This window comes from Rattus rattus, chromosome 15 (genome assembly GCF_011064425.1).
Source record: "Rattus rattus isolate New Zealand chromosome 15, Rrattus_CSIRO_v1, whole genome shotgun sequence".
Taxonomy (NCBI): Eukaryota; Metazoa; Chordata; class Mammalia; order Rodentia; family Muridae; genus Rattus; species Rattus rattus.
Window position 1 is genome coordinate 75,401,119 of NC_046168.1, and position 27,010 is coordinate 75,428,128.

Genomic DNA, 27,010 nt, shown 5'->3' on the forward strand with positions numbered 1-27,010 from the left:
GACCGAGGAAACCCTTATAAAGGACAACCTTTAATTGGGGATAACTTACAGATTCAGAGGTTCAGAACATCGTCATCACGGCAGAAATCACGGCAGTGTTCAGCTGGCATGGTGCAGGAGGAGCTAAGAGTTCTACACCTTGTTCCAATGGGAACCGGAAGACTTACTTCCAGGCAGGTAGGAGGTCCAAAAGCCCCCCCCCCCCAGTGACACTTCCTCCAACAAGGCCATACCTCCCAAATGATGCTATTCCTTGGGCCAAGCATATTTAAATCACTACAGACTGGCTGTTGAGCTTGGCACATTCTAGACATAGCAAAAGGCTGCACCTCTCTTGTGTGCCTGCTTTAGGGAGGGAGATAGCTGATGTCTCATACAGGTAATGAGTTTTCTGTCTGTTTTTTTCCATCATTTCTCATCCTCAAGAACAGACACCCCCCCCCCAAACAAGGACCCTATTTGCTGTATTCACCACTGTATCCGAAAGTGTTGGTTCATGGGAGATGCTCAATAAATATTTGTCAAGTGAATGACTTATTGAGTAACCCTTTATAACCACTGATGCTCAACCACACTCCTTAGAATAGAATTCTCACTGACCTACGAAATTTGAACACTGGTATTTTTTCCCCTACTTCACGGGGGGGGGGAAAGGATTGAATGAAAAAGAAATATATAATAGAGAATTTCTCCTCACAACTTAAAAAGAAAACCACGGGCTCATTCTATGTCTCACTTCTCTGCTAGTCGAGGACACGTATCCCCTCAACGGAACAGGAGAGTCCAAGACTTGCAGATGCCCTAGCCCACAGGTCACTGTTTATAGCACAGAGATACAAGGCAGAGCTGTGGAGTCTAGAAACACCCACATCGCCTCTTCTTGTCCTTGTCTTGTCATGGTGCCTTCAGTCATGGGCCTGGCCTTCCGGCTGCCATCTTTTGGCAGGTTCTGCCTTTCTCCTGTGCAGCACTTGACATCTTGTCCTGGAGCAGCGATCATTTAATTATCTCTAGACTTTGTTCCTTCTATCACGTACATTTTATGGCTCGCTCGGACTTTATTCATTCCCTCTTTATACCTTCATCGTTCTTTGTGACAAATCCTACTGGGGTTCTCTCCTCGCCCCATTCTCTCAGCTGTGCTCGACTACTTGTCTTGAAATGCTAGTTCACAGGAATTAAGTTAGCCCAGCAGAAAGATGCAGAAGCCTGACAGAAGGGTAGTTGAGAAATAGAAAACCTCTGTTCTCTTGTCAGTTAGCTACAGATTTCCTTTGGGCTTTGGCTCAGTCTTAAAGATAGGCCCCTCGTTTGAGGGAAATTGTGCCCAGTCTCCTCTCTTTTCCCCCTCTCTTCGCTCTGTTTCCTTCCTTCCAACAGTTTTTTTTTGGGGGGGGAGGATGGGGGATAATCACTTTATGGGCCAGGTCATATTCTGGGTGACAGAGCTATATACACAAACAGGTAGCATGCTTGCTGTAAGTGAATTTACAATTTTGTGGGAGAGCATGTCCACAGACAGACATTTACCAAGCATGTATCCATAGACTGGTTTCAGAACTAGATGCTTGGTACTAAGAACTGCCATGGTGTCAAAGACTGGAGGGAGAAGGGGGGCGGCAGAAGGAGGGGTGCGGCCCAGTCATTCCTATTCTCCTGTTGTGGGTCACAGGAGCAACCTCCCCTCCCCCACATCTGCATAACGTTTTAGAACTGGTCCTCCTCTGGAAGTCAGGAGAACTGGGCTTCAGTCCAAGCCCTGTGCTTTGTGTTGGAATGTGAGTCTATTAATGGAGCGCAGAATGGAAGGCCCTCGCTGCCTTAAGGGTAGCGCTGGCTAGAGCAACAGCCTCCTTGCTGCTTCAACACAATCTAAGCACCGTGGAAGGGGAGATGACGTGATTTTTGTGTGAACCAATTTCAAAACAATTCAAGTTTCCTGAGGGTAATTATTACAATCCTCTCATCTGAGAAGATGGGGCCTTTGTCTTCTTTTAGCAAGGCTCTGTGCTTTGAAGTAGTTATTACTTAAAACAAAAACAAAAACAAAAACAAACAATCCAGATGGAATCAGTGCGTTTCTCTGTGTGTTAAGGTCATAGATGAATTAAAATCAGAATTTAAATGTAATTTTTTAATATCATAACCAAATAAATTAGCTAAGAACTAATCTTATTCCGTATCAGCTGATAGGCAATAGTCTGTCAACCAAGACGTGGACCACGAGGAGAGTCCTTGGGATGCTTAGTGCTATAAACTTTAAGAGTGTAGAGCAGATCTGCAGTGGAGATCTGATGGCGGCTGCTGGTATCATCTTGGCTTCTCTCTTATCCCAGATGGTGCCATAGTGTTTGTTTATTTTTGCCCTTGGATGTTCAGGGGGCTGGGGGTGGGGCAGCGATTGTTTGTGGTGTCCTTTCAGTAGACAGCTCACACGGCTGAACTCCAGCAGGAGCAGCTAAGAGTTGTGGCAGTCAGAGCCCGGACCAGGGGTAGAATGAAAGTCAGACTGACCGAGACTCTACATAAATTCTACTGCCTTGGATGGATGACTTACTTATTCTCGGTCTCACTTTCCTCATTTGTGGGGCCCCTGGGACTGGGACTAGCAGCTGCATTTACTTCCTTAGAGCCATTAAGGAATTTTAAAAGATCACTGTATTGTGAACAGTATGCCGGACACACACTAAGTGTCAGATTGTCCATAACTATTAACTGTCATTATTACATTATGGATCAAAGAACTGCTTTTAACAAGTCAGGAATGTGGCTGTCCCTTAGCTCATCAATAGTATTTAAAGCTAACCCACAGTACAGAGGGGATTAATGTCAACATGATGGAGGAGGCTACATGAGAGGCGACCCATGCCATCCTCTCAGTATTCAATCATATTCAGGCTGATTTATTCATGTCAGAAGTTAAGGCCATGTCCTCAGGTTAGATGTTTACACATATTTAACGTGTTAAATCTCTGCTCTGCTCTCTAATAAGTCTTCTTGCTCCACAGATAAGAAAAGATAGTTAAGAAAAGATCGTTCTTAACACAAAAGCTTTAGCTCAACCAAGTAAAAGTGTTATTTGAATTAGAGTTAATCAGTATTAACTTAATTAACAATCAATTAATTAACCTAATAATAATTAACTTAATTAATTAACTCTTATGAAGATTTATGGCAGCTCTGATTTGCTGGGGACAATCCTGATACACTCCTATATCTGGCCATCTTACAACACAGTTCCATTTCATTTCCTAAAGAGTGACTCTGCCTTATTCTGTAGTACAGGCTGGCCTCAAACCTACAAATGCCTTTCAGGTGACCAGATTCAGGTTATGGGCGTGTGGTCCTCCACCCACCTTTAACCTTCAGTGGTGGCCATACCAGCTGTTTTACGTGGGCATCCCGTTAACCAGTCTGCCTCTCTGGCCAGGGGCTGCTCTCCGTCCATCAGTCGCTGTATTTCCAACATCTATTAAATGACTTGAAAGTTGGCAGCAGGTGGAGGTGAGAACAAATGTATTCAGTTATCCCAATTGCTGGGCTAGCCCAAGCTCAGACTTCACTCACAGGAAGCCCGGGAATGCCCTTAAGTATGGAGTTGGAAGCTCCCAATCCAATCGGAAGCATGGGCCTGACAAATTCAGTCTTGTTACTTATCTTGACTTTGTTAAACACGGAGCAAGTACGTTTTGTGGCTCACCGAGGCACATCGTATGACGTTGCAAACAGTCTGCTTCCTTCAGATGTTTCCTGAACTGTTTTGCTCTAGGGAGAAAGGATTTGAAGGCTCCTTCTTCTAAGCCCCGAGCTCTGGCTTTTAGTTTAATCGCTCAGGGAATCCATTTCTTAGAGTCTTGGCTATCTAAGGACTACTAAGTGTCCACAGGATTAGCTCTGCTATGAGGAAATCATAGCACAGGCCAGAAATGGCAGCGAGATCAGCTAGGGACACTTTAGTTTCTCATTTTCCATCTGTGCCATTTTATCTATTTCAAAGGATGAAGAGAAGGCTTGGCTTAAGGGTTGGTGAGGAGCTCTTAGATTAGTTCTGAAAATGTTCTTATGGTTTTTGATTGCGAGCCTAGCCTATAACGACTGAGCCATCTCTCCTGCTTCTGAAAAGTGTTCTAAACATCGATCTTGTTGCTAAGTTACCTGCTTGTATAGATTGAACAAGTTCATGGAATATTTCAATGTATGGAAGATCCCTTTCAATTTTAGCATTTTTTTAAAGCCCCAATTGTCCTTGGTCAAAAATGGCTTTTAAAAAAGTGTGTACCATTAGTAAAGTAACAGACGAACTAAAACAACTTACACTAAATTGTTAATCTCTTTTTGTCTCTAGTCTGAGGATAAATGTCTCATTGTCTCTGCTTTACTGAATATTTGATGGTAAACTTCAGGGTGGACAAAGGAGTTCTTGGTCGGGACTTTCTTAATTGCTATTCTTCATTCTTCTTTTCATGCATTGTATTGTAAAATGTGTGACTCTGCCATGGAAACCTAGGGGATATCTGCTGAGAACGTCTTAGGTCACATAAATCCTGGTTTATTAATAGTGTGGATTGTTACTTTTTGTTTGAGTGGGTATTTCAAAGGTTAGTTGAGGGGCAGAACCAAAGGGCTCAAGAAATGCAAGTAGGCTCTGTAACATACAACATGCTGTATGCAGATTAGAACCTTAGATTCTTTATTTTACTTTGTTTCTACTCCAAGAGGTCTTTAGGTAACGCTCAGCTGGCTGTGACTGGTTTACTAGATATGGGTCATTTGGAGACGGAGATTTCACAAGAAAAAGAAGATGAGGCAGTGAGAGTGAAACTAACGGAGGGCTTCTGATAGGTTAAGCATCCTGTGACGGACATCTCATTGTGCCAATAAGAAACGAAGACTAGTCAGAGTGCCAGGGGTGGGCTACTTCTCTCTGAGTTGTTGGGCGCGGACAATGTTTGAACTTTGTTTCTCTGTGTAGCCCTGCCTATCCCGGAACTTGCTTTGTAGACCAGGCTGGCTTTGAACTTACAGAGGTCCTCCAGCCTCTGACTCCATCTTGAGCACTGGGACCGAAGGTGTGCGTCATCGCCACCAGCTATGTTTTTGAAATTTTCAGTGTCAAATTTCTTTTTTAATCAGAACACTTAGTTTAAGGTGACAAGTGTCAATCATTTTGAAAATGAATCAATGTATCAGTCATGAAAAGAAATTACGTATTTTGTATTTGTGTCAAATGTACTTTCAAAAACAGGGATGCTTTTAAGACTGTCTTGGCTTCACCGGGATATATTTCATATGCTACAAAGTTCACCCTTTTAAAGTGTGCTCTTTGTGGCTGGATACTGGCTTAGTGGTTAAGAACGCTTGCTGTTCTAGAAGATAAACGTTTTTTCCCCTAACACCCATGCCAAGCATCTAACAGCTATACCTCTAACTTAGGTCCAGGGAATCCAACACCTTCTTCTGACCCCCCCACCGCCACGGGCACCCACATACTTGTGCCAGACTCTCACATGCACATACAGAAATATACACATGAACATAAGAAAAATATTAGAAAGTAAAGCGTACGTTTCTATGGTTATTATATCACTAGACAAAATTGGGCAAGTATCACCAGTACCTAACCCTAGCGCGTGCCTCCTCTCCACAAACAAAATCAAAAGCAGAAACCCAAAACTCAAAACTCCAGAAACCCAAACTCCATATCTATTAGTCATCAGTCCTATACCTTAGGAAGACTGTCTGCTTTCTGCCACTACAGATTTCCCTATGTTGGGGCATTTTATTTAAGTGGAATCCTGTGGTCTTTTGTAACCAGCCTTTTCCATCTATGTTGTAGCGTTCGGTAGTATTTCATTCTTTACTAAGGTCAAATGATATCCCAATCCCATTGGTAGTCTATTTTACTTGATTGTTATATGATGGGTGTTTGTAATACTGTATCTGTGCCGGTGTCAGCCGTGTCATTGGCGCAGGTTTCCTTCCAGCTTTGCTGAGGAGATTTAAATGATGGATAACAGAAGCAGGTTTCCCCGTGGACATGTGTAAGTTTGAGGAATCATGTCATAACTCTATGTCCGGCTTTCTGAAGAACTTGTCAACCTGCTTTGTTCAAAGAGGTTGTACAGTTGTACATTCTCAACAACAATAAAGGACCCCAATTTCTCTCTGTGCCCGACCCTACATGTTAGTACCTGCCCTTTCATGTATAGCCATGCCAGTGGACATGACATGATACCATTGTGGTATTAGTTTTTATGTCTTAGTGACAAGTGATTTTTTAGTACAATATTTCACTTTATAATGTACTCATATGTTTTGTTTGGTGAAATATCTCTTTAATGTTTTGCTCACTTTAAAAAAAGACTTGTTTTTATTATTGTGTGTGTGTGTGTGTGTGTGTGTGTGTGTGTGTGTGTGTGTGTGTATGTGCCTGCCACATGTGTGCATGCCCATGGGGGCCAGAAGAGGCTATAAAATTCCCAAGCACTGGAGTTATAAGCAGTTGTCAGTCACGCAGCATGGGCATTGGAAACAGGACTCAGGTCTTCTGGAAACTTAGCACGCCGTTCTCAACTGCTAAGCCATCTCTCTGGCTTTCCCTTTGCTGTTCCTCCTCCCCCACCTTTGAGACAGGGTTTCTCTGTGCAGTCCTGGCTGTCCTGGAACTTGCTCTGTAGACCAGGCTGGCCTTGAACTTACAGATCTGCCTGCCTCTGCCTCCTGAGTGCTGGGATGGTAGGTGTGCCTGACTTGCAATGCTTATTTTTAAGTATGCTATCTTTTCACTTTTGAATAGTAAGAATTCATAATACCAGACCATCAACATATTCATGCTTTGTAAATATTTTCTTCCCCCTCTGTGTATCTTCTCTCACTGTCCTGGTGGTGTAGTATGTTTGATTCTTTAATTAATATACCAGTCTTTAATTAATCCCTTACTTTAGGAGGGCTACATACTTTAGCCCAGTTCTGCTTCTTCATAAGGAGGGCACTACAGATGGTTTCGAGCCTAACTCTTCTCTTAGTGTTTGTGTGCCTATTCCCCAGCTTCCTATCTGGACAGTAGCTTCCCTTTATCACAATAAAGTTATTGTGATGCTTGGATTAGCTCTAGGGTGAGAGCCAAGAGGAAGACTGCTCGCAGGAGACTGCTCAGAAATGGTAAGTTGCTAACGTTTTTTATTAAGAGACAGAGGGACCGGATCTAATGAGGCATCACCTAGCAGGTAGATTGTCCCTCTGTCTCTCAGTGCATTCTGATTGGCTGCTGAAACTCCATGGCTATTCACCAGCAAACTCGATAGGCACATAGTAATTGTGATTTTATTTCCTTTGATCTCAATGATTGACAAGTCTTTGGGGTCTAAGAAATCATAGGTTAAAAATAAACTCATATTGGTAAAAGTGAACATTTTATCCCGATGTGGTTTTACTCTCATTAATTAGTGGCTATTTATGTAATTGCATGGAAAAATAGTAGACAAAGCTTCCTCTTTGTCAATTGGATATGGGACTGTAAGAAAGGTCACTTGATAATGCAGTTAAATATTTGCCATGCTGTGCAGCATTACCTCAGGACTATCATGTGGAAGAAAAAACAGAAAGGGAAGCAGGCGAGGGCCAGTCTGTCATTGTTGCTGTCTTTATCATTATATATAAAATTCTATTATTATTCTATTTTATGTGCATGGGTACTTTTCTTGCATGGATGTCTGTATACCATGTGCATGCAGTACCCACAGAGGCCAGAAGAGGACACTGGGTCGCTGATGGCTGGAGTCATAGATGGTTGTGAGCCACCGTGTGGACTCTAGGGATTGAATCTGGAACCACTAAAATACTAGCCAGTGCTCTTAGCCGCTGAGCCAACACTCTAGCTTTGTTTTATTATTATAAACCCAGATCTGGTGAAAGTTCAAAGTCAAATGATCTTAGTTCAGCCTACTCCTAGAGGCAGGAACTCTAGTAAATGTGGAGGTAGCATTCAACAGAGATGTGTCTCTCTCTCTCTCTCTCTCTCTCTCTCTCTCTCTCTCTCTCTCTCTCAACAATTAGACATAAAATCTTATGTCATTATAAAGTCTGATGACCCAAATTCCATCTCCAGAACTCATGTGGTAAAAGGAGAGAACAGAATCCTACAAGTTGTCTTCTGATCCCCACAGGAATCATGAATGCCACACACAGTGCATGTCCCTTTTCCCACACAATAAAAACTCCTATCACTCCTTGGCCTTTGGATAAGATTGCTTACTAAAATCAAAACTCTTGGGCTGAAGAGATGGTTCAGCCATTAGAGGCTAGGCTCAATAGTTAACACACAAATATATTTCTCAGTTCTGAACCGTTATCAATTAAAGATGGGAACTGAAATAAAATTATATGTGTCAGTGCTGAAGCTATTTAAACATCTTTTGGGAAACAATCCCTCTGCTGTGAGATAGTCACTAAGGGAAGTGACAGAGGGTTCTCTCTCTCTCTCTCTCTCTCTGTGTGTGTGTGTGTGTGTGTGTGTGTGTGTGTGTGTTTAGTTTTTCTTGTCTTAATTTCAATCCCTAAATCTATCTAGGGAATCCTTTAAGGAAAGGAAAGGAAGCAGTTGGGTGCATGTGGGGATTTTACAAAGACGAATGCCATAATCTCTTCCATCAAAACAGGCAACGATTTCACACATGATGGGGAAGCAACATGAGACGGAGATAATCATGTTCATCCTAACCCAGGCTAATGAAGCGACTTGTGACCCAAGACCCTGTTGACTTTTGTCAACTTTGCAGATTTGTTTGGGAGACTTGCGATCTGGGGACCTTAAAGAATGAGGCAGACTACAGTCAACTGCTGTAGTCAACGCTACTTCTGTTTCAGCACACACCGATACAGGAGTGACACAAAAAGCAGTGATCCAAGGAAAGTTGATGGAGTTCAGAAAAAAACATGCAAGTAAATAAATGTCAGTAAGCACATCACATATAAATATGAGCAGAGCAGCCTTTCCCAGAAGTTTCTCAGAACAGATGGCTTGAAACAATTGCCTGGCACGTACTAGAGAGATTATATGTGAGAAAGCATGGAAGACCAGAGGCCATGTCCAGATTTATGGTCCACTGGGGACAGCTCCCAGCACATCCTTTTACCCGATAGTCATGTTCTGACTCTTCCAAAAAGAGTACACATGTCTTATAAATTGAATGCAAATGTTGGTCTCAGGAGGCATGAAAATCGTGTCCAAGACCCATTCAGGGGACAAAATGCACCAGAGGTAAAAGGCCCTTTGCCTTTTCTCTTAGAACTTCTCTCTCAGTTCCCCAAGGCCTTGTCCACCACAAGTCCTTCTTTTGGCTGTGTTCTGACACTCCCCTCCCCTTTTAAAGCAAGAACAGCCAGCTCGGTAGATAAAGCCGAGTGTTCTCAGGCATTCATTCTTGTGTGGGGTCATTGACATCCTACGAGAAGCGTGAAAAGCACACATGGTAAACTTAGCCGCAAGAGCACACTGTGGGTGTTCTGTTTAAGCTCCACCCCCACAGCTTCCTGGCAGCAGCCAGGTATGCTCCGCCCCACAGTTGCCTGGCAACAGCCAGCTGTGCCTGACACTATAAAAGGGACTGCTTGCCCCCTCCTCCCTCTCTTACTCTCTCTTATCCTCTCTTACCCCTCTTACTCTTTGTTCTTCTCTGTTCTTGCCCCCATACTCCTCTCCACGTGCCCATGGCCAGCCGCCTTTCCTCTCCTACTCTTCTCTCATTAAACCTTCCACGTGGAACCATGGTGTCTTAGTGTTTTCTGTCCGGGCACGGGCCGAGATTCAAAACCCTAACACACACTATACGTGATTCTTTACTTCCAGAAATGGGGATTGGGGCCTTGTAAGGCATCAGCAATTCCTTTTGCTATTCCTTGTCCTGAGATTCCAGGCAACTAACTTAGAAAATGTCCGAAAATTTTATTCTGATATCTAGCGGTCTAGTTCTTTATAGGATGGGATAATGTCCACGGGTAGGGCTGAGCATCCCGAAAATGCTGGGAAGCTCGAGTAATAGGCTCCCCTTGGGGCAACTCAATAAAAGTAAATAGGGCAACAGCAAGAGTATCATGGGAAGTAAACGCTCCCTTTTTTGATTTTAAAAGGTGTTTCTTAAAGGATGAACGTCAACCAGAGGAGTTTTAAATAGTGCTTCTCATGTAGGCTAGGTAGCTCTCTAAGAATATCACGGGGAGGGTGATTTGTAACCCCTTTGTCTCCAAAGCAAACAAGAACACAGAGTCACTTCGATGAGACGAGGACCCAGCCGTCCTGCTGAAAAGTCTGTGCTTTTAGCTGCTGCTCTGGGTTACTTGCGGGTTCAGATGGGAATTTCAGGGGCGTGACTTTTAGATTTCCAGAAGCTTTAGCATTTCAAACTCCTGAGGGATAGGGATGTAAAACAGTGATGGGGTCCTTGTCTTGCGTGGGCCAGGCTCTAGGTTTCATCCTCAGCACCAATAAAACAATACCAAGCACAGTATCAACAATGACAACACCTTCAGGACTGGAGGCTGGTGACTTTAATTCACAAATGGCGGGGGAAGCAGTCCCGTGAGTCACATTTCAACAGCTTTGTTTTGGATTTAAGCAAGTTGTGGGGTAGGGTTTATGATTTACTTTAAAGTAAAATAATTCCACATCAAGGAAATATGGGAGTGAGCAGGAGAGATGAAGGATAGGAGATGGGGGGACAGAGACAAGGGGGGATAGGGGATGTGGGGGATAAGAGACAGGGAGCTGAACAAGAGACACGGGAAAGACATGGAGGAGAACAAGAGACGTGGAGGGCAGGGGACATGGAAGGATCAGGCAGAGGGGGGAAGAGGAGACTGGTGGGTGGGAAATATGGCGGAACAAAAGACATGCGGCGGGAGGAATTTGGAGATTTATGTTAATAGTGTGATTTTTCACATGACTTCTGGCTGCGTCTGTGTTGGCCACAGAGACTGGAGGTCCTGGAGGCGGAGCTGGGTCCTTAGCCATCTAGTTACTTGAGTAAGATCTGCTTTCAACAGACTTTCTTCTATGTGCAGAGTGTGCTGGGGGAACTGTGTCCTTCACCACCTCCCCTCCCTCCCAACCAGGAACTCTAGGGGGCGAAATATTCCTTTGTTTCTATGTGAATTTCCAATCTCTCACTACCTCAGAATCACAGCAGATAGCATTGGAATAGTTGTTATATCACACACACACACACACACACACACACACACACACACACACACAGTTCATAAGTTACAAAACCAGTTGTACACCAGGCAGTGGTCCTCACATAAGTGCCCATCCCTGCCAAGAGATGCTACTATGCTTTCGTGACAGTTTAGAATCATTACCCGCCACATTTCCTATCTCACGCTTCCCCAAAGCACTCAGAGCACCTGTCACCTCTCTCTTACATAAATGGTCCCTGACAGGTTTCGGTTTTATGTGTCTTCCACTTAATGATCCTATTAAAGACATTTGTGTTCATTCCACAGAAACCATACTTTCGAAGTGTGTGTGTGTGTGTGTGTGTGTGTGTTGTGCGTATGTTTGTATTTTCACATGTGTGCATTTTGTATCTGTGTATGTGGGGGTCAGAGGTCAGTCTCCAATGTCTCATTCCTCAGAGGCTGTCCACCTTGGTTTTTGGGATAGGGTCTCACTGGGACCTAGGGCTGACCAATTTAGAGAGGCTGGCTTGCTGACTAACTCCACAGATCTCTCCAGCAACAAGAGACTACTACTCATGCCACTCCTCCTCCTCCTCCTCCTCCTCCTCCTCCTCCTCCTCCCTCCTCCTCCTTGTCATCATCATCATCATCATCATCATCATCATCATCATCATCATCATCATCGTCTGAGGGCTAGAAATAAAGCTCAGATCCACCACCCTTGGGTTTGAGTGGCAGGAACTTTTCGGAATGTTGACTGTTTTCCTGGGGTATGGTATATGGGATGATCAGTGAGAATTTCTGTGTGCCGTGACAGGTCGACTGATTAGAACAGCAGTGATGTGGAGAGGTTGGAATGTTGCAGGCCCAGGGCTAATTACCTTATCACAGCTAGCTTTAGCACCCTGAACAGGCATTTGTCCACCTCTGTGTGGGAACTAACATCCTGTGACTAATAGATTAAAACCCTTCTTGGAATCTATTAATTTATCAAACAATGAGCTTCCACCAACCCCAAAGCTATGAACGTAACCAGAGAGCGTCTGAGGCCTATAGAGAAACATCTCCCGTCTTCCTGTAACACCTCTGATGTTCCCACCCATGTTTAATGTTTAAACTTGCCTTGACTTATGACTTTCCTTGTTCTAGAAAAGTATAAAACTTCATGAAACTGCTTCCACCTTGAAACACGGGATTTAGGTTAACCTAAATCTGTGTTCCTGGGCTGAGGTCACTCAAAATGCCTCTGGAATAAACTCATATTGCCTTTAAGAAAAGAGCTGTGATTTTGTTTGCGTAGGCAGGAATCATAATTTAGATTGGGGTTTTGGGAAGTAAATCTATCAGGAGCTGAGGCATATCTGTCTCCTGAAAACGTGCAGAATTGCTTGGCAGTCAGTTTCGGGTCAGGAATCCCAGATTTCTCTTTAAAAACAATATGGTGGCCATTTCTGATGGTCTCTTCTGGGACTTTAAAAACTATCCTAGGTGAGACCATTGAATTCTGACAATAGTGGGATGATTTGATTCCAAGCCAATGAAGTGAAGCTGGCTAGGATGGGTCCATTAGGGTATTCGCTCCCTTAGCTAATTTTGTTTCTCTTGGTTCTATTTCCTTACATAGGTAAAAATGCAGGCGACTTGTCACTTCCCTTCCTTATCTAAGCAACGAAGGGAATAGCTATAATCTAGGGGCTCTCAACCTCCCGAAAGCTACAACACCTTAATATGGTTGTGGTGAGCCCAACCATAAAATTTTTCTGTCGCTACTTCGTAGCTATAATTTTGCTTCTGCTATGAGTAGTAATGTGTTTTCTGAAGGTCTTAGGTGACCTGTGTGGAAGGGTCACCGAAGGGGTCTCGACCCATTGGTTGAGAGCCACTGCTGTAATCCAGCGGGTACACTGAAAAATGATCAAGTTTATGGACGCATTCCCAAGCATAAGCCACATTGCACACACAAGAGACAGTCATTTGTGCTGGGCTCTCTGCGAGCACACGTTCATCTGGTACATGTTTCTGGCAATGATCCCCAAAGGCCCACAAACGTGCTCCCTGCTTCGTACTCCACAGGGTTGCAGAGGAAGTGACTCCTAGAAGTTCACTACAATTCTCCTCGCCTGCTTTTGCTTTTGTTAAACACACATATTAAATAACTATCAAACGAACAGAGACGAAATCACATAAACACATCGGATATTTTTAAAAATCTCCTGACAAAGTAAGGGTTTTTAAGTTGAATTAATCCATGTGGGTTTAAACTTTAAAGAAGGGCCAAAAATTAGAGCATAGGCGATTAGATCATGCTTTTCCTTTAAAAAGAAGTTTTCAATGATCTGCAAGTTTTAATAGAGTGAAAGTTTCTCAAACCCTTTTCAAAATTTGGCTTTCTTATACTTTTTCATTTTTCTGCCAAAAAAATTGAAAGCCCGATAACAGAAGTGACTTCCCAGCCAGCGTGACTTCCTTATGGTGGTCAATCTGGCCAAACCACATCTGTTCCTTAACTTAGCACTATCCAGTGTGTGGCCAGTGTCTGACTCTACCCACACAAGAGCACAGATAAGCCTTGTGCACAGGGCTGGCCAGTTATATTTAGACACAGATGCAGCCTTTGAGGGTCTGGGGGTTATGCAGCTTTAAGTTTTTCTGTAAGAAGCATCATGACTAAAATTTAGGTATAAAGGTATATATATATATATATATATATATATATATATAAAATGGAATGAGGAAAAAAATCAAAATCAAATTATCAACTTGAAGAAGGCAACAGATTCTATAACATCTCCAAATCTATAAAGTAGTCCTCATTCAGCTTGAGGATTACTTAGTTACCAGACGGAATCTATGAAATATTTTTACAGTTTGTGTCCGTAGTTTTTTCAAAGTTAAATCTGTCATCATAAATGCTAATCGACATGACGCACAGATATCAAGAATGTGTTTGTATTCTTTGAGGGCAGTCCTCCACTCCCAAGTAGGAATTTTGACAAACTATTGTGTGCAGTTACCCTACAAAAACAAAAACAAGTCTTAGTTGTGTCATCTGAGTCTCGCCTTTATGGTCTCCCAGAGGTGACTGAGCAATCGTAAAAATGGTGTCTGTCATTTCGGATGTACACATCTGATGATGGGAAGGACTTAACCAAAGCCTAGCTTCTGGCTCCATGCATTTCAAATCTTTCTCTTCTCCTACTCATAGGCCTGATTTACAGCACCTATAGGGAACATTCATATTACAGTATTATCAGTGGCCTGCATCCCTGTGCCACTAAGCAGGGTAAATTGGCTTAGTAAGTAGCGTGAATATTCCTGAACCCCAGGTGGTCAGCAAGGTCTAATGTGCACCCAGAGATAAAGGTGAATTGCAAAAATACATTCCACAAACTCCCAGCGAAATGAGTGTCCAGACAGCATTCCCTAGATCAGAATGTCAATGATGCCCTTGGCTATTCAACCAGAGGGGAAAATTAGCAGAGAAGGATAACAGTCAGAGCTGCGGTTAGAACTGTGCGAGTGTGTGAGAGAGCACCTCACTACAAACTCCAGGGAACCTGGAATGAAAGTGAGGCAGAAGGTTAAGCTATGCTAGCTTGATAAAAAGCAAGCAGACAGACAGACAGACAGATGGACAGACAGCCATGCCCCAGTGCAATGCATTGTGAAAACCGGGCCTCAGGAAAGTCCCCCAGAAGTTGGACAAGGCCTTTTCGGAAGGTGTATCTTGAGAACCTGTTCTGTGCTTTGCGGCTGTGGGGGACTGTGTGTTGGTGTTGGGTGAGAGGTTCTCTCTCTCTTGGCAAGGATAGCTGCTAAAAGTCTCAGGAACAGTCGTCAGGCATGGCTGGTCCTCTCTCCTGCATTCTGGCACAGCTCTGCCTCATTCTTGACCTGTAGGGTTAACATCAGGGACCCAGTATGTGTCTCTAAAGCCCACAGTGGGCCTTACACTTAAGTGCCGATGAATAACTTTCTCCCTGGTCTCACTGCCAATCTGCACCATGAGTCTTCCAAGATTGCTTGATCCAATAAAAAAGTTCTTGATTTTTCTACTCGCCGAATGACTAAGTTAACTAATTAATATATACTCACTAAATCAAATTAATTTAATAAGTGAATTTAAAAAAAGAAATTAAGAGGAAAAGAACATGGCTGCTTCTGGGTAGGGTGAATGAGAAAGTTTATTATAGATATGTGGGAGAGCACAGGCCCAGGAGGGGACACCTGGGAAAGTCCAGACTGCACTGTGCCATGTGAGGAGAGGGGACAGGGAGGGACCGAGGGGAACCAGGTGTAGCATCCGGGAGGCCCAAAGGCCCAAAGAGGGCAGGTAACCAAAATGGTTGGATTATACAGGGAAGGGCAGTCCAGCCCCCTGAGTTTGAGAGTCAAGGGTAAGGAAGCAGGGTGTGTCATCCAGGAGGGCCCTGTAACAAGTAGGGTCAGAGGGATGCAGGGAGAACCTGGTGGCAAGGTCCTGCTTTGATACATTAAATAAGACACCTCAGCCATTTGTCCCAGGTCTGAAACCTAACAAAAATATAAATTCTGATTTGATTATTAAGTTGAATTAATTTAGCTATTAATTTGCCAAAACTTTCCCCAATTAAATGTACATGAAGTTGTAGCAATTCTACAATACAAGAAATGCTGTATTTCCTATGAGGTTGTCTAGTGGCCTGCATACTTCAGCAAATGGTGACTTTTGTGGTTTTGACATAGTGTGGTTACTCTTCATATACGTGTCAAAGATTTTAAATGAGGGTCTTAATGGAAGCTAAGGAAGTGCTCAGTAACTTTTATAGCTCCTTGGAAAACCTAAATTAGAAGGGTATTTTTTTTAGCCTGAAAAAGATAAGTACCGAGATGATAAAGAATCTCCTTTAAAATCGGAAACAAGAATGTCTGAAATGACTGCTTACATGCAGCATCCTGATATTGTTTCTTGCTTGTGTAATAAATAAAAAAAAATAATAACAATAAAGATAAGAAGGGAGGAGTGGGGGGATGGCTCATTGTGTGAGAACATTAAAGACCCGAGTTTGAATCTCAGCCTACAGATACAAAGCCAGGCATAGGCTACAACACACCTTTAGTTCTAGCCCTTGGCAGGTGGATCATCAGAATTCATCAGAGACAGGTTATCTCTGAGTTCAAGGCCAGCCTGATCTACAGAGAGAGTATCGAGGGCTACACGGAGAAACTTTGTCTTGAAACACCAAACCAAATCAAACCAAACCAAACCCAAATCTAGGCATGGTCACTACGGTAGTTTGAATGTGCTTGGCTCAGGGAGTGGCACTATTTGGAGGTGTGGCCTTGTTGGAATAGGTGTGGCCTTGCTGGAGGAAGTGTGTCACTGTGGGTGTGGGCTTTAAGACCCTCCTCCTAGCTGCCTGGGCCAGTCTTCTCCTAGGGTCCTTCATATGAAAATGCAGAACTCTCATCTCCTCCAGCCTGGACGATGCCAGGCTCCCGCCTTGATGATAATGGACTGAACCTGTAAGCCAGTCCCAATTAAATGTCTGTTCGCAGCAGTAAAACCCTAACTAAGACAGCCACACATGCGTATAACCTCAGTACTATGTGGGCAGAGAGAGGAGGATTGCTAGGCCTTCCTGGATGCCAGTCTAGTTCCCAGATAAGTGAAAGACCCCATCTTAAGGGAGTAGAGTAGATAAGGTATAGTACACCAGACCCCTCCCCCCCAACACACATGGTAAAAAGAAATATATTAACATTCTTAATGATTTTATTATCTACAAAGGAAACATTTTAAAGCCTATAAATTATAAAAACTAATAAAAGGATGTTGAATAAGATTGACTTAGATGTGCCCAAACACACATGAACACAATTGCACTTACACACACACATAACACATGCATACACATGCAAAAACCCTTCAGTCATTCTAGAAACCTAAATACATTTCTATACAACATTAACAAAGTAATGGCAAGAAAATGTCTTTTCAACAGCAGCATAGAATCCAAGCACCTAGAAATAAGTATAATAAATGATCTATAAGAGTTTTGTGTGGGGGCTGGGGATTTAGCTCAGTGGTAGAGCCCTTACCTTGGAAGCGCAAGGCCCTGGGTTCGATCCCCAGCCCCGAGGGGAAAAAAAAAAAAAAAAAAGAGTTTTGTGTGGAATGTTTTAAAATTTTGTCGATGGTCATTACAGATGACCTAAGTAAATGGAGAGAGATACACCATGTCTATAAATATGGGTATTTATGCTGTAAAGATGTCAAATTTCCTTAAATTGAGCAATTGGTTCAATATCATTTCAATTAAAAATAGAAGTCAATCCCAAGGCTTACTAGATTAACTATGCTCTTGCATTACCAGATTTTTTTTTTACTGTAATGTGATAAAATTTTTTAGGATGTATGCCAGTCTGACTTTTCAAATAAGGCACAAGAAGAAAAGCTAATCAAGAAATAATGTAGAACAATTCAGTATCTAAATAAAACACTTTTTTCCCCCAAGATAGGGTTTCTCTGTGTAGCCCTGGCTGTAGACCAGGCTGGTCTTAAACTCACAGAGATCTGCCTGCCCCTGACTACTGAGTGCTGGGACTAAAGTTATGCACCACCACCACCTGGCCTAAATAAAAATTCTAATTCTGTTAATACCAGGAAACAAAGATATTTCAAATGTAAGAAGAATCCTACCTTAAAAGGAAACATTAAACAAACAAACAAACAAACAAACAAGCATTGTTGTAAGGTCTTCATTACAGAAAACCACAACCAATTACAATATGAATTGTGGAACTTAGTTCCAATGGCTACATCTACAAAACTCTCCCTCACCTAAGGCACAGGCAGCATTTGGGGAAGGGAGCCAAAAGACAGAGAGAGACAGAGGATCAGGGAGTTTGCTGTGAGACGGTTTCCTAGTAATGTCTGAAGCTACACCAGCAAGACTACCCAAACATGAACTGAACAAGAGTGATATCAATACGCGAGCTAAAGTGGACGGGGGGGAAGACCGTGGGGCCTCGACCCTGTTCAAAGACAACTAAAAGCAACTAAGAAATGCTGAGAATGGAGGAAATAGTCTCCCCCAGTGAAGAGCTCTCAATTAGTTATGCAAAACCAAATGGTTAGCCCTGAAAACACACATACAAGTAATGTTATACAGACTGATATATATATATATCAGTATATATACACATATATATCAGTATATATATATCAGTATATATATACATATATATATATATATATGGATATAATAACAATTAATGCAAAAGGAGGCTATAAACTCGAAAGAGTGCAAGTTGGGGTATGAGGGAGGGTATTGAGGGAAGAAAAAGGAGGAAGAATGATGTAATTATATTATAATCTCAAAGAATAAAAAAAGTAATGGAAAAATAAAGTCTTGGACATAGTGTGAAAAGACAAATTTGAATGAAACAAAAAAAAAATGTTACAACACCTGCAACTGACAAAAACCTTTTACTATGCAGAGTATTTAAAAACTGTCAACAAGGGCTGGAGAGATGGCTCAGTGGTTAAGAGCACTGACTGTTCTTCCAGAGGTCCTGAGTTCAATTCCCAGCAACCACATGGTGGCTCACAACCATCTGTAATGGGATCCGATGCCCTCTTCTGGTGTGTCTGAAGACAGTGATGGTGTACTCACATACATGAAATAAATAAATTAAAAAAAGCAAAACAAAAACAAACTGTCAACAAGAAGAGAAAGATAGTGACCTCATTATCCCTAAAGAAGATGTTAAACATGCCTGGCAGCCATGTTGAAGTGATATTCCTTTTCTTTTTATGAATGAGAAGCTCACATTAAACCTGCACCTGATGCCATATCCTAGCTTCTAAATTGGGGAAACCGTGAAATGAAGACATTCAAATGCCATGGAGCACCACGCTGGCTGTAGTGTAACAGCACAATACATTGGAGAACAATTGATACCAATGAACAAGTTGTTAATAGTGTTCACGACCTGTGACGAGCATAACAATCTTCTCCTGAGTGTGTACCCCTGCGGCGCTGAAGCTTAGTGCCCCAGGAGACATCAGTCTCCTGATGCTTGTATTAGCAATGACATTAGAAATAACGCTCATCTGAACTGAAATCACTTCATACTCTCCTCTCCTCAGGGCATCTGCTCATACTTGGAATACAGTGCTAACCTTCAAACCTTCTTCCTTTCTGCCATGTACTTCTCTTCCTAGATTCCTTAAGATTTCGGCCTTACTTAGGGGTATTATTGCTGTGATGAAACACCATGACCAAAAGCTACTTGAGGAGGAGAGTGTTTATTTCATTTGTACTTTCTTTCTTTTTTGTTTTTTAAAGATTCATTTATTTATTATACATAAGTACACTATAGCTGTCTTCAGACACACCAGAAGAGGGCATCAGATCTCATTACAGATGGTTGTGAGCCACCATGTGGTTACTGGGATTTGAACTCAGGACCTCTGGAAGAGCACTCAGTGCTCTTAACCACTGAGCCATCTCTCCAGCCCTCATTTTCACTTTCATATAACAGTTCATCATCAAAAGCAGATAGGGTAGGAAACCAATCAGGTCAGGAACCTGGTGGCAGGAGCTGATGCAGAGGCCATGGAGAGGTGCTGCTTGTTCCACTTGGCTTTCTCAGTCTGCTTTTTTGTAGAATCTAGGGCCTTGGTTCCAGGGATAGCACAATGGGCTGGGTCCTCCCACATCAATCATTAATTAAAAAAAATGCTCTACAGGCTTGCCCACAGCCTGATCTTATGGAGACATTTTCTTAACTGAGGCTCCTTTCTCTCAGGTGACTCTAGCCTGTATTAAGTTGATATAAAACTAGACAGCACAATCTCCCTCCTCTGGTATGTGCTTCTTTCCATATTGTTCATGATTGGCTCTTTCCATTGGGGTTGGTATCACGTCCTTGGGGGAGCTTTTTACCACTTCACTTAAATTAAAATTCCCTGATTCATTTTTTCTCTCAGCTTTGACTTGTTTTCTGTTAAAAACACTGATTTTAAATTATGCATTTATGTATATATGCATAGATCTATCTGTTTTTTCCTTTATTTTGTTTTCTTTTTGCAGGCTTCCAATGTTAAACATCATCTCCATGAAGCTAAGGAGTACCCTTCTCTTCCTCATGATTGTATCCTCTCCACATAGTCTGGCCTACAATAGTTACTCAATAAAGCTTTACTGAATGGTATGCTTGAATAAAAATAGTGCATGGATTCTATCTGTTTTCTATTCAAGGTAGTTGATCTGAGTGTAAGCTTTATCAGCTCTAGTTCATGTAAATGAACGTGTAAATGAAACTTATTCACCTGATATAATTGTCTTGGAGGCTGACTGCTGAATAAGCTCACCTTTTCTAGCTCTTTCTGAACTCTGGCTGGCTGGTTCAACCCAACTGTTCTGGCTCAAACTCTGCTACAAGCTGACTGATTCAATCTGGCCTCTCTTGGCCTCTCACTGAATTGCTCTGCTTGGCCTCAAACTAACACTGGCTATTTGTTTTAATCTTTTGGCTCCTTCTTATTTTCTGGCTTCAACTGCCTTTGTAGTTTTTCCTGCACTGAATTGCATGAACTGATGAATGAACTCAATTCCACTGCACTGAACTCACTGCACTGCATTCACTGCACTGTACTCACTGCACTGACTCCCAACTCACTGAACTGACACACTGACTCCCCAGGGAAGCCTGTACTCTCTCTGTGCTGCTCTTACATAGACTCTTTTCTGTCTGTTCTCATGAGAATTGGGCATATTCTATCACCGACTCATTCTGTCAAATCTTTCTCTGATTTGTCACTTTGTCTGCCCCTCAATTAGATGCCATTATTAAACATGTCTGCTTCCTTCTATAAACTAACCTTTAAGAATTAAAGGTATATACTAAGGGTGTGTCTGTATTCCAGCCTGATCATACTGTAATCCAGGGCATGTCTGCTTTCTGGCCAGATCATATAGACCTAGAAGGCATTTGGATGTGATCTCTTGCCGGAGCAGCTATGTTGCTGGATTAAAATTTCTCTATAGGAAGAATGATAGGATACAAAACAGCCATACCTACAAAAATGTCTTATATATAGTAGAATGTAGAAGATGTGTTTACTTGTTTATTTTATATCTGAAAAATTTAACTAATGTGTGACTGAACAGTTGTTCAAAGTACTTTCAGTAATTTTATACACAAAACACCAGGCTCTTTTAAGTAGACTAACGGTTCTTCAAAGTCTAAGATATTTGGAGGTATTTGTTAATGTATTTTAGATTGTTTACAATACACATTTAAAAATAGCACTCATAAATACTAAAATGGAGAGCTGACATTAAAACTATGTAGGGGACATAGATCTGGGTCCTTCCAGAAAGATGGGGACATTTAGATTTGGGCACACTTTTTTTTGGTAAGTATTTTATTTTTATTTTACAATCATGCATATGTGTGTGTAGGGATTTGTACATACAACATCAGTGCCCGTGAACACCAGAAGAAGGCAGCAGATTCCCTGGGGCTGGAATTACAGGGAGCTGCAAAGCTCTAGATATAGATGCTGGGAACAGACCACCAGTCTTCTGCAAGATTAGCAAGTGATCTTAACTGCTCAGCCATTTCTGCATTTCTTTTTGTTCTACTTTTCTTTAAATTAAAAATCGTACTCATTATGTTTTCTTAAACCACAGCTATTAATATATTTTTGTTTGCTAATGCACCTCGTTTTTCCTCTTTATTTTTGCATGCCAAAGAAGGGCTTGGATGGTTGTTCAACAGTCGGTCTAAGGAGGCAGCATTTGAAAGACCTTTGAAACGCTACAAAACATGAATACACGCAGCAGGGATTTTACATTTCGCTTTTTAAAAAAAGTTATTTAATTTTATTTTCTGTGCATGAGTGTTTTGCCTGCTTGCCTATTTTTGTACCACAGATATACAGTGTCCAAGAAGGAGAAGAGGGTGTCAGATTCCCTGGTGTTGGAGTTACAGACAATTCTGAGCTATCATGTGGGTTCCGGGATCTGAACCCAGGTCCTCTGCAAGAGATGCTGGTGCTCTCTTAACTGATGAGCCATCCCTCCAGCTCAGAGTTTTACATTTTCAGTCACTCAACTAGCCACTGATGATGGGTGGAAAAATTAAGCTAACAACATGGAAACGTATGAAAGAATTATTGAAACTAAATTAACAAGGAATTGAGCTTTCATTAGTAATATGTAATTACACAGTATCGGAGCAGCTTGTTGATATTAAACACAGCTAAAAAGGGACACATCCCGACTGTGGTCAAAGGTTCTGTAAGTCACTGTACAGTAAAGACCTGAACCAGAGCACATAGTGTGCTTTAGTATTTAATTAGAAAGGCAAAAAGAGGGCAATTGTCTGAATGTTTTAAGAACTACTACTTAAATAGCGTCTTAATAATAAGCCAGGGAAGTCTGACACCATAGTAGGTTTCTGTTTTGCCTAACTCCACTCCCTGAAAACCTACAGTAAGTCAAGAACTGAGGAGATTCCCAGTGTCTAGTTTTAGATATAAAAAGTGTATGGAAGAAAAATAAAAGATTAGCTTAATGGTGGCAAAACACACACACACACACACACACACACACACACACACACACACACACACACAACTTTAATTTTTTTTCTCAGTTCATATCAGTTCTCTCTCCACACCTTCCAAAGGATGCCTGGCCTATGAAGTCTCTTTCCCCTGGCCCAGTGCTCCTCCAAGGAACTGAGTTCAGAGATCCCTAAGGGCCGCCTGCCAGGTGGCTGGGGGTGGCCTGGGGAACACAATGGAAGGCCGGGTTGTACCTACCTGAGAAACACGGAGCTTGGGCTGTCAGTGGAACTGTGTGAGGCCCCAGCACTGCTCTTCGGGGTGCTGGGAATCTCGAACTTGAACACCTCGTCACTGGAGGAAATCGGTTTCTTCACCATTCTGATCTCGGCCACCACCACTTCAAGACGTCAGCTCAGAAACTCATTTCTAGATCTCTCAAATAAAGTGAAAATGGTTGTGTCTCAGCTCGTCACAGTGCCTGCCATGCAGGAAGTTCCTACCTGACTCTGATCAAGCCCGGGGAAAATTTTTTTTTTAGTTAATGAGTAACCTATCAGTATGACACAGCAGGGTTCTCATCCCACTGACATTTGCTCTGAAAGAGAAACAGGCATGTTTGGGGAATTCAGCTCTGACACTTTGGTAATGTGAACACTGCTGAATCTTAGGTGGAAAAAAACCTATGGAAAAATAAACAGTTTAACCAAAACACAGACAGAGGAGCAGAGCCGGCTGCAGGTGGGCATTGAAAACAGGATGACTTTGCTAACAGCCCGAGCCTGCCAGGCAGGGTGAGGAATATAGATGTATTCTTTCTCCACACATACAGGAAGTAATCCTCATCGGTATGCCTGGGATGTTTAAAGGTTCGTGAGCCGTGGTCCTCAGGACCTGAAGGGACCTGGAATGTTGATGAATGTGACGAGGCAAAGTCAACAGGATCCAAGCCCTCTGACTGTATATTCTGCCGAGTTATGGCTGGCCACAGCCTTTAACAAAGCCTCAAGAGCAAAGACACTAAGAAGCAAGCGTTTGGGTCTCATCTCTGTTACTTGCTGACTGGGCAATTCATATGGCCCCTGCCCTCCTGGGCATGGTGTCTATCTCTACCTCACAGGTTTAGAAGATAATTACATGGAAGAATGCCCATGGTGATTTGTAACTAAGCATGGGCAGATAGACGTTGTACTCAAACCCAGGAAGTCCAGAGAAGAAAATTCTTTATGTGATAGTATTCAACCATTGAGGTTCATGTGATGAAAAACACTGGACTCCTCCCCACCTCCACCTCCTGGTGTTTCTACAGCAAGGAAGGTTTGCACCAGAGGAGTTAGGGCTCTTTTCTTGTGGTTTTTGTGATTAGTCAGTGACAGCGAGGAAAGTACAGATCTGGAATGCAGACGGCAGCACAGGCGGGAAATCAAACCTTCAGCCTTGGCCTCATCTCCACTCTGCAGATAACCAGCCGGGGGCAGGTTTGCTGGCTGCCCCACTGTCTGGAGGTACACTCTGGAAATTAGACAATGTGTGCATGTTGCAGGGGGACTTTCCTGGTACCCAGTAGGGTGACCTGTTTATTTTTGTCTGACTGGGACTTTTCTGTTTTTAAGTCTGAATGTCATGTCTCCTAAGAATCAACCATTGCTGGGCAAATTGTGACTGGTGGCCATGCTAGTGTCCTGGGCCGAGACTTTGATGGTGTCTTGGACCCAGCTATCTCCTTGCGCTTCCTGATGAGGCATAGTCTATGTCCTGTTTTGTTGCTTTTCTTTCTTTCTTTCTTTTTTTTTTTTTTTTGGTATTTCCATTGTGTTGAAAATCACATTGCAGAGCCATGGCATAAAAGTTAAGTTATACTAGAGTCGCATGAACTTGATCATCATGGCTCTTAGAAAAGCATCTATTCCCATGATATCTTCTACCCTTTGTTAAGGAAAGTCTGCTTGGCCCAGATAGTCACTACCAGTATTGTGTAGGATGTTCCTTCTCTCCCACAGGTATGGATTTTAGCCAGAAGCAATGTTTAACTCAGAATGAAACGTCTTTAAAGGAGAATGTTCTGGTGTCATAGCTTTCCCTAGGAAAACTTTCCTAGTACTTGATTAACTAAACACGTGTCTATGGCAAAGCTCTTCGCTGGCCTGCAGGCTTCCCTGCATCCCTGCCTGCTCTGTGGTTCATTCTCATGATCTGCATTTCAGTGTAAAGTCTTGGTCTAGACGACATTCAAAGTCTTCTCAGCCTCTTTGTGTAGACACCACAGAGTAAAATTTGACTCTAAGTAGCTTTTTTATTCTTCAATCAAACAAGGTCCATAGTTCCGATAACTTGGCATTGTGCAATGACTATAATCATGTTTATTTGAACCCAAGCGTTCTGAAGTCCACGTCTGAAGAAGTAATTTGCCCTCTGCTGCTAGGCTAGATTTGAGGTGGGGACTCTATGACTGTTTAATCTTGCCTCCTCTTCCTTCTCTCCCCCGTCCTCTCTAGGGGTGTAGGGTTTGGCTATCAAGGCATACAATTAAATTAAAAACAGAAAAACAGTTTCAAAACAGCTTTCTAGAGGCATGGAATATCAATTTCTATTTGTAAGGGAGTGTTTCTTCTGTGCTTAAGCAAAGTTAGAAAGGAGACTCATCTGTGAGCTAGTCTGTCTTGGCTAATATGAACGGCAGTGAAAGAGGAAGCATGTGCTTTTAACTGCTGGGCCATTTTCTCCAGCCCCAACTGTGATTTTTGACTAATTTTTCACTAATTTTGAGTAGATTCACACATAGCACAATTAAAAAGTATGGTTTCTTTTTCTCGCAGACCCAATCTCACAAGCAGAACCAAGAATCTGTGGCCTCCAAATGCCTCCATTCATGGTAACGGTTCCATCAAGAAGCTGGTATTGCTCCAGGCTAACTTGTGGGCAGCATTCCATGACCAAAAGTCCCTTTTGGTGTCTTTAAAATCTTCTGTTTTATGGTTTCTATGATAAAGATTAGAGATGGGGTTAATTTATCTCTTGACGTACCTGCCTTTCTGCTGTACCCACCAATGTATTTTAAACTTGCCTCAACTCATGACTTTTTTTTGATCTGTAAAACTATAAAATGTCATGAGATTGCTTCCTCGTTGGAACAAGGAGTTTTGGGTAACCCAAATCTGTGATCCGGGACCATGGACATTCAGACTGTCTCCAGGGCAAACTATCTTTGAAAGGATGCAGGGAGAAGAAAGACATTGGCCTTGACAATGTAGGAATACATAACTCTCTACAGAAGTCATGACAGTAGAAGGAATTTTGCCCCCAGAAAGATTAGCAAATTAACCTTCCAACTGCAGGAAACAGAACACACTTGAAGCAACCTTTCCATTGTGCATTTGGTCTTTGTGACAGAAAGAAAAGAGACTTGAAGCTGGGGCTCTTCTGGAAGGCAGACACTATTCCTAACCATAAGCTTGTCCTGGGTGAACTCTTTAGAAGAGTCTTGGCTACAGTTGACTGAGAAGTTCAACCGAAGCAGGGTTGCCTTTAAAATACCTAACTAACGCTATGGGTTTCTGTGATGGTTTGAATATGCTTGGCCCAGGGAGTGGCACTATTAAGAGGTGTGGCCTTCTTACAGCAGCAGGGAGCTCACTTGGCAATTGTCTCACTCGGGAGCAGCCCTGCACTGGGTGCTTCACACAGTCAATTCCATATTGGCTGTACAGGCCAGACTGCCTAGATACACCTGGCCCTACAACCCAGGACAGCTAAGTGGTGCAGGGAGCAGGCCACTGCCCTTCACATCTCTCAACCCTTCGTGGGTTGCGAGCAGCACCCTGGGCTGAGCACATCAGGCCAGAGAGGCCAGCAGGCAGGCTTTGAGTCCTCAGTGAGCACCAAACCATCTGCCTATCCTGAGGATCCCTCCTTTAGGGCCTGGGGACACTCCACTTAGAGACACAGGGCCTGCCTGTGAAGAAATCCTGCGAAGATTCTCGCGGGAACTTGGACCTTTGAGAGCTTTCACTGACTTGGACCCTTCCACCTGCCCTTCAGGAACTGTGTATCATTTGAGAAATGACAGACATTTAGAGTTCAATCAGCAAAGGGAGCTTGATTAGCCTACAGACACCCTCGTCCCTTTTTGGACAATGTCCCGTATGCCAACTGAGTGTTGAACTGCCCGTGTAAGGCACGGGAGCTCGCGAACCTTTGACATGCTGTTCCTGGGATCAAGCTCCAGTCCTTGTCCATGCTAGTTCCCCAGAGCCCCAGCTGTACAGCCCT

The 27,010-nt window shown here is 42.7% G+C and overlaps 1 protein-coding gene across 1 annotated transcript in view; it reads right to left on the reverse strand.

Annotated features, from left to right (window-relative positions):
• Gramd2b (GRAM domain containing 2B) overlaps window positions 1-23,249 on the reverse strand; it is a 98,353-nt gene extending 75,104 nt beyond the window's left edge. The window contains exon 1 of the mRNA XM_032885401.1: window positions 23,000-23,249. Coding sequence (XP_032741292.1) covers window positions 23,000-23,121 — 122 coding nt within the window. The 5' untranslated portion in view covers window positions 23,122-23,249. The remainder of the gene's footprint in view (window positions 1-22,999) is intronic.
• Between the last annotated feature and the right edge of the window lie 3,761 nt (window positions 23,250-27,010).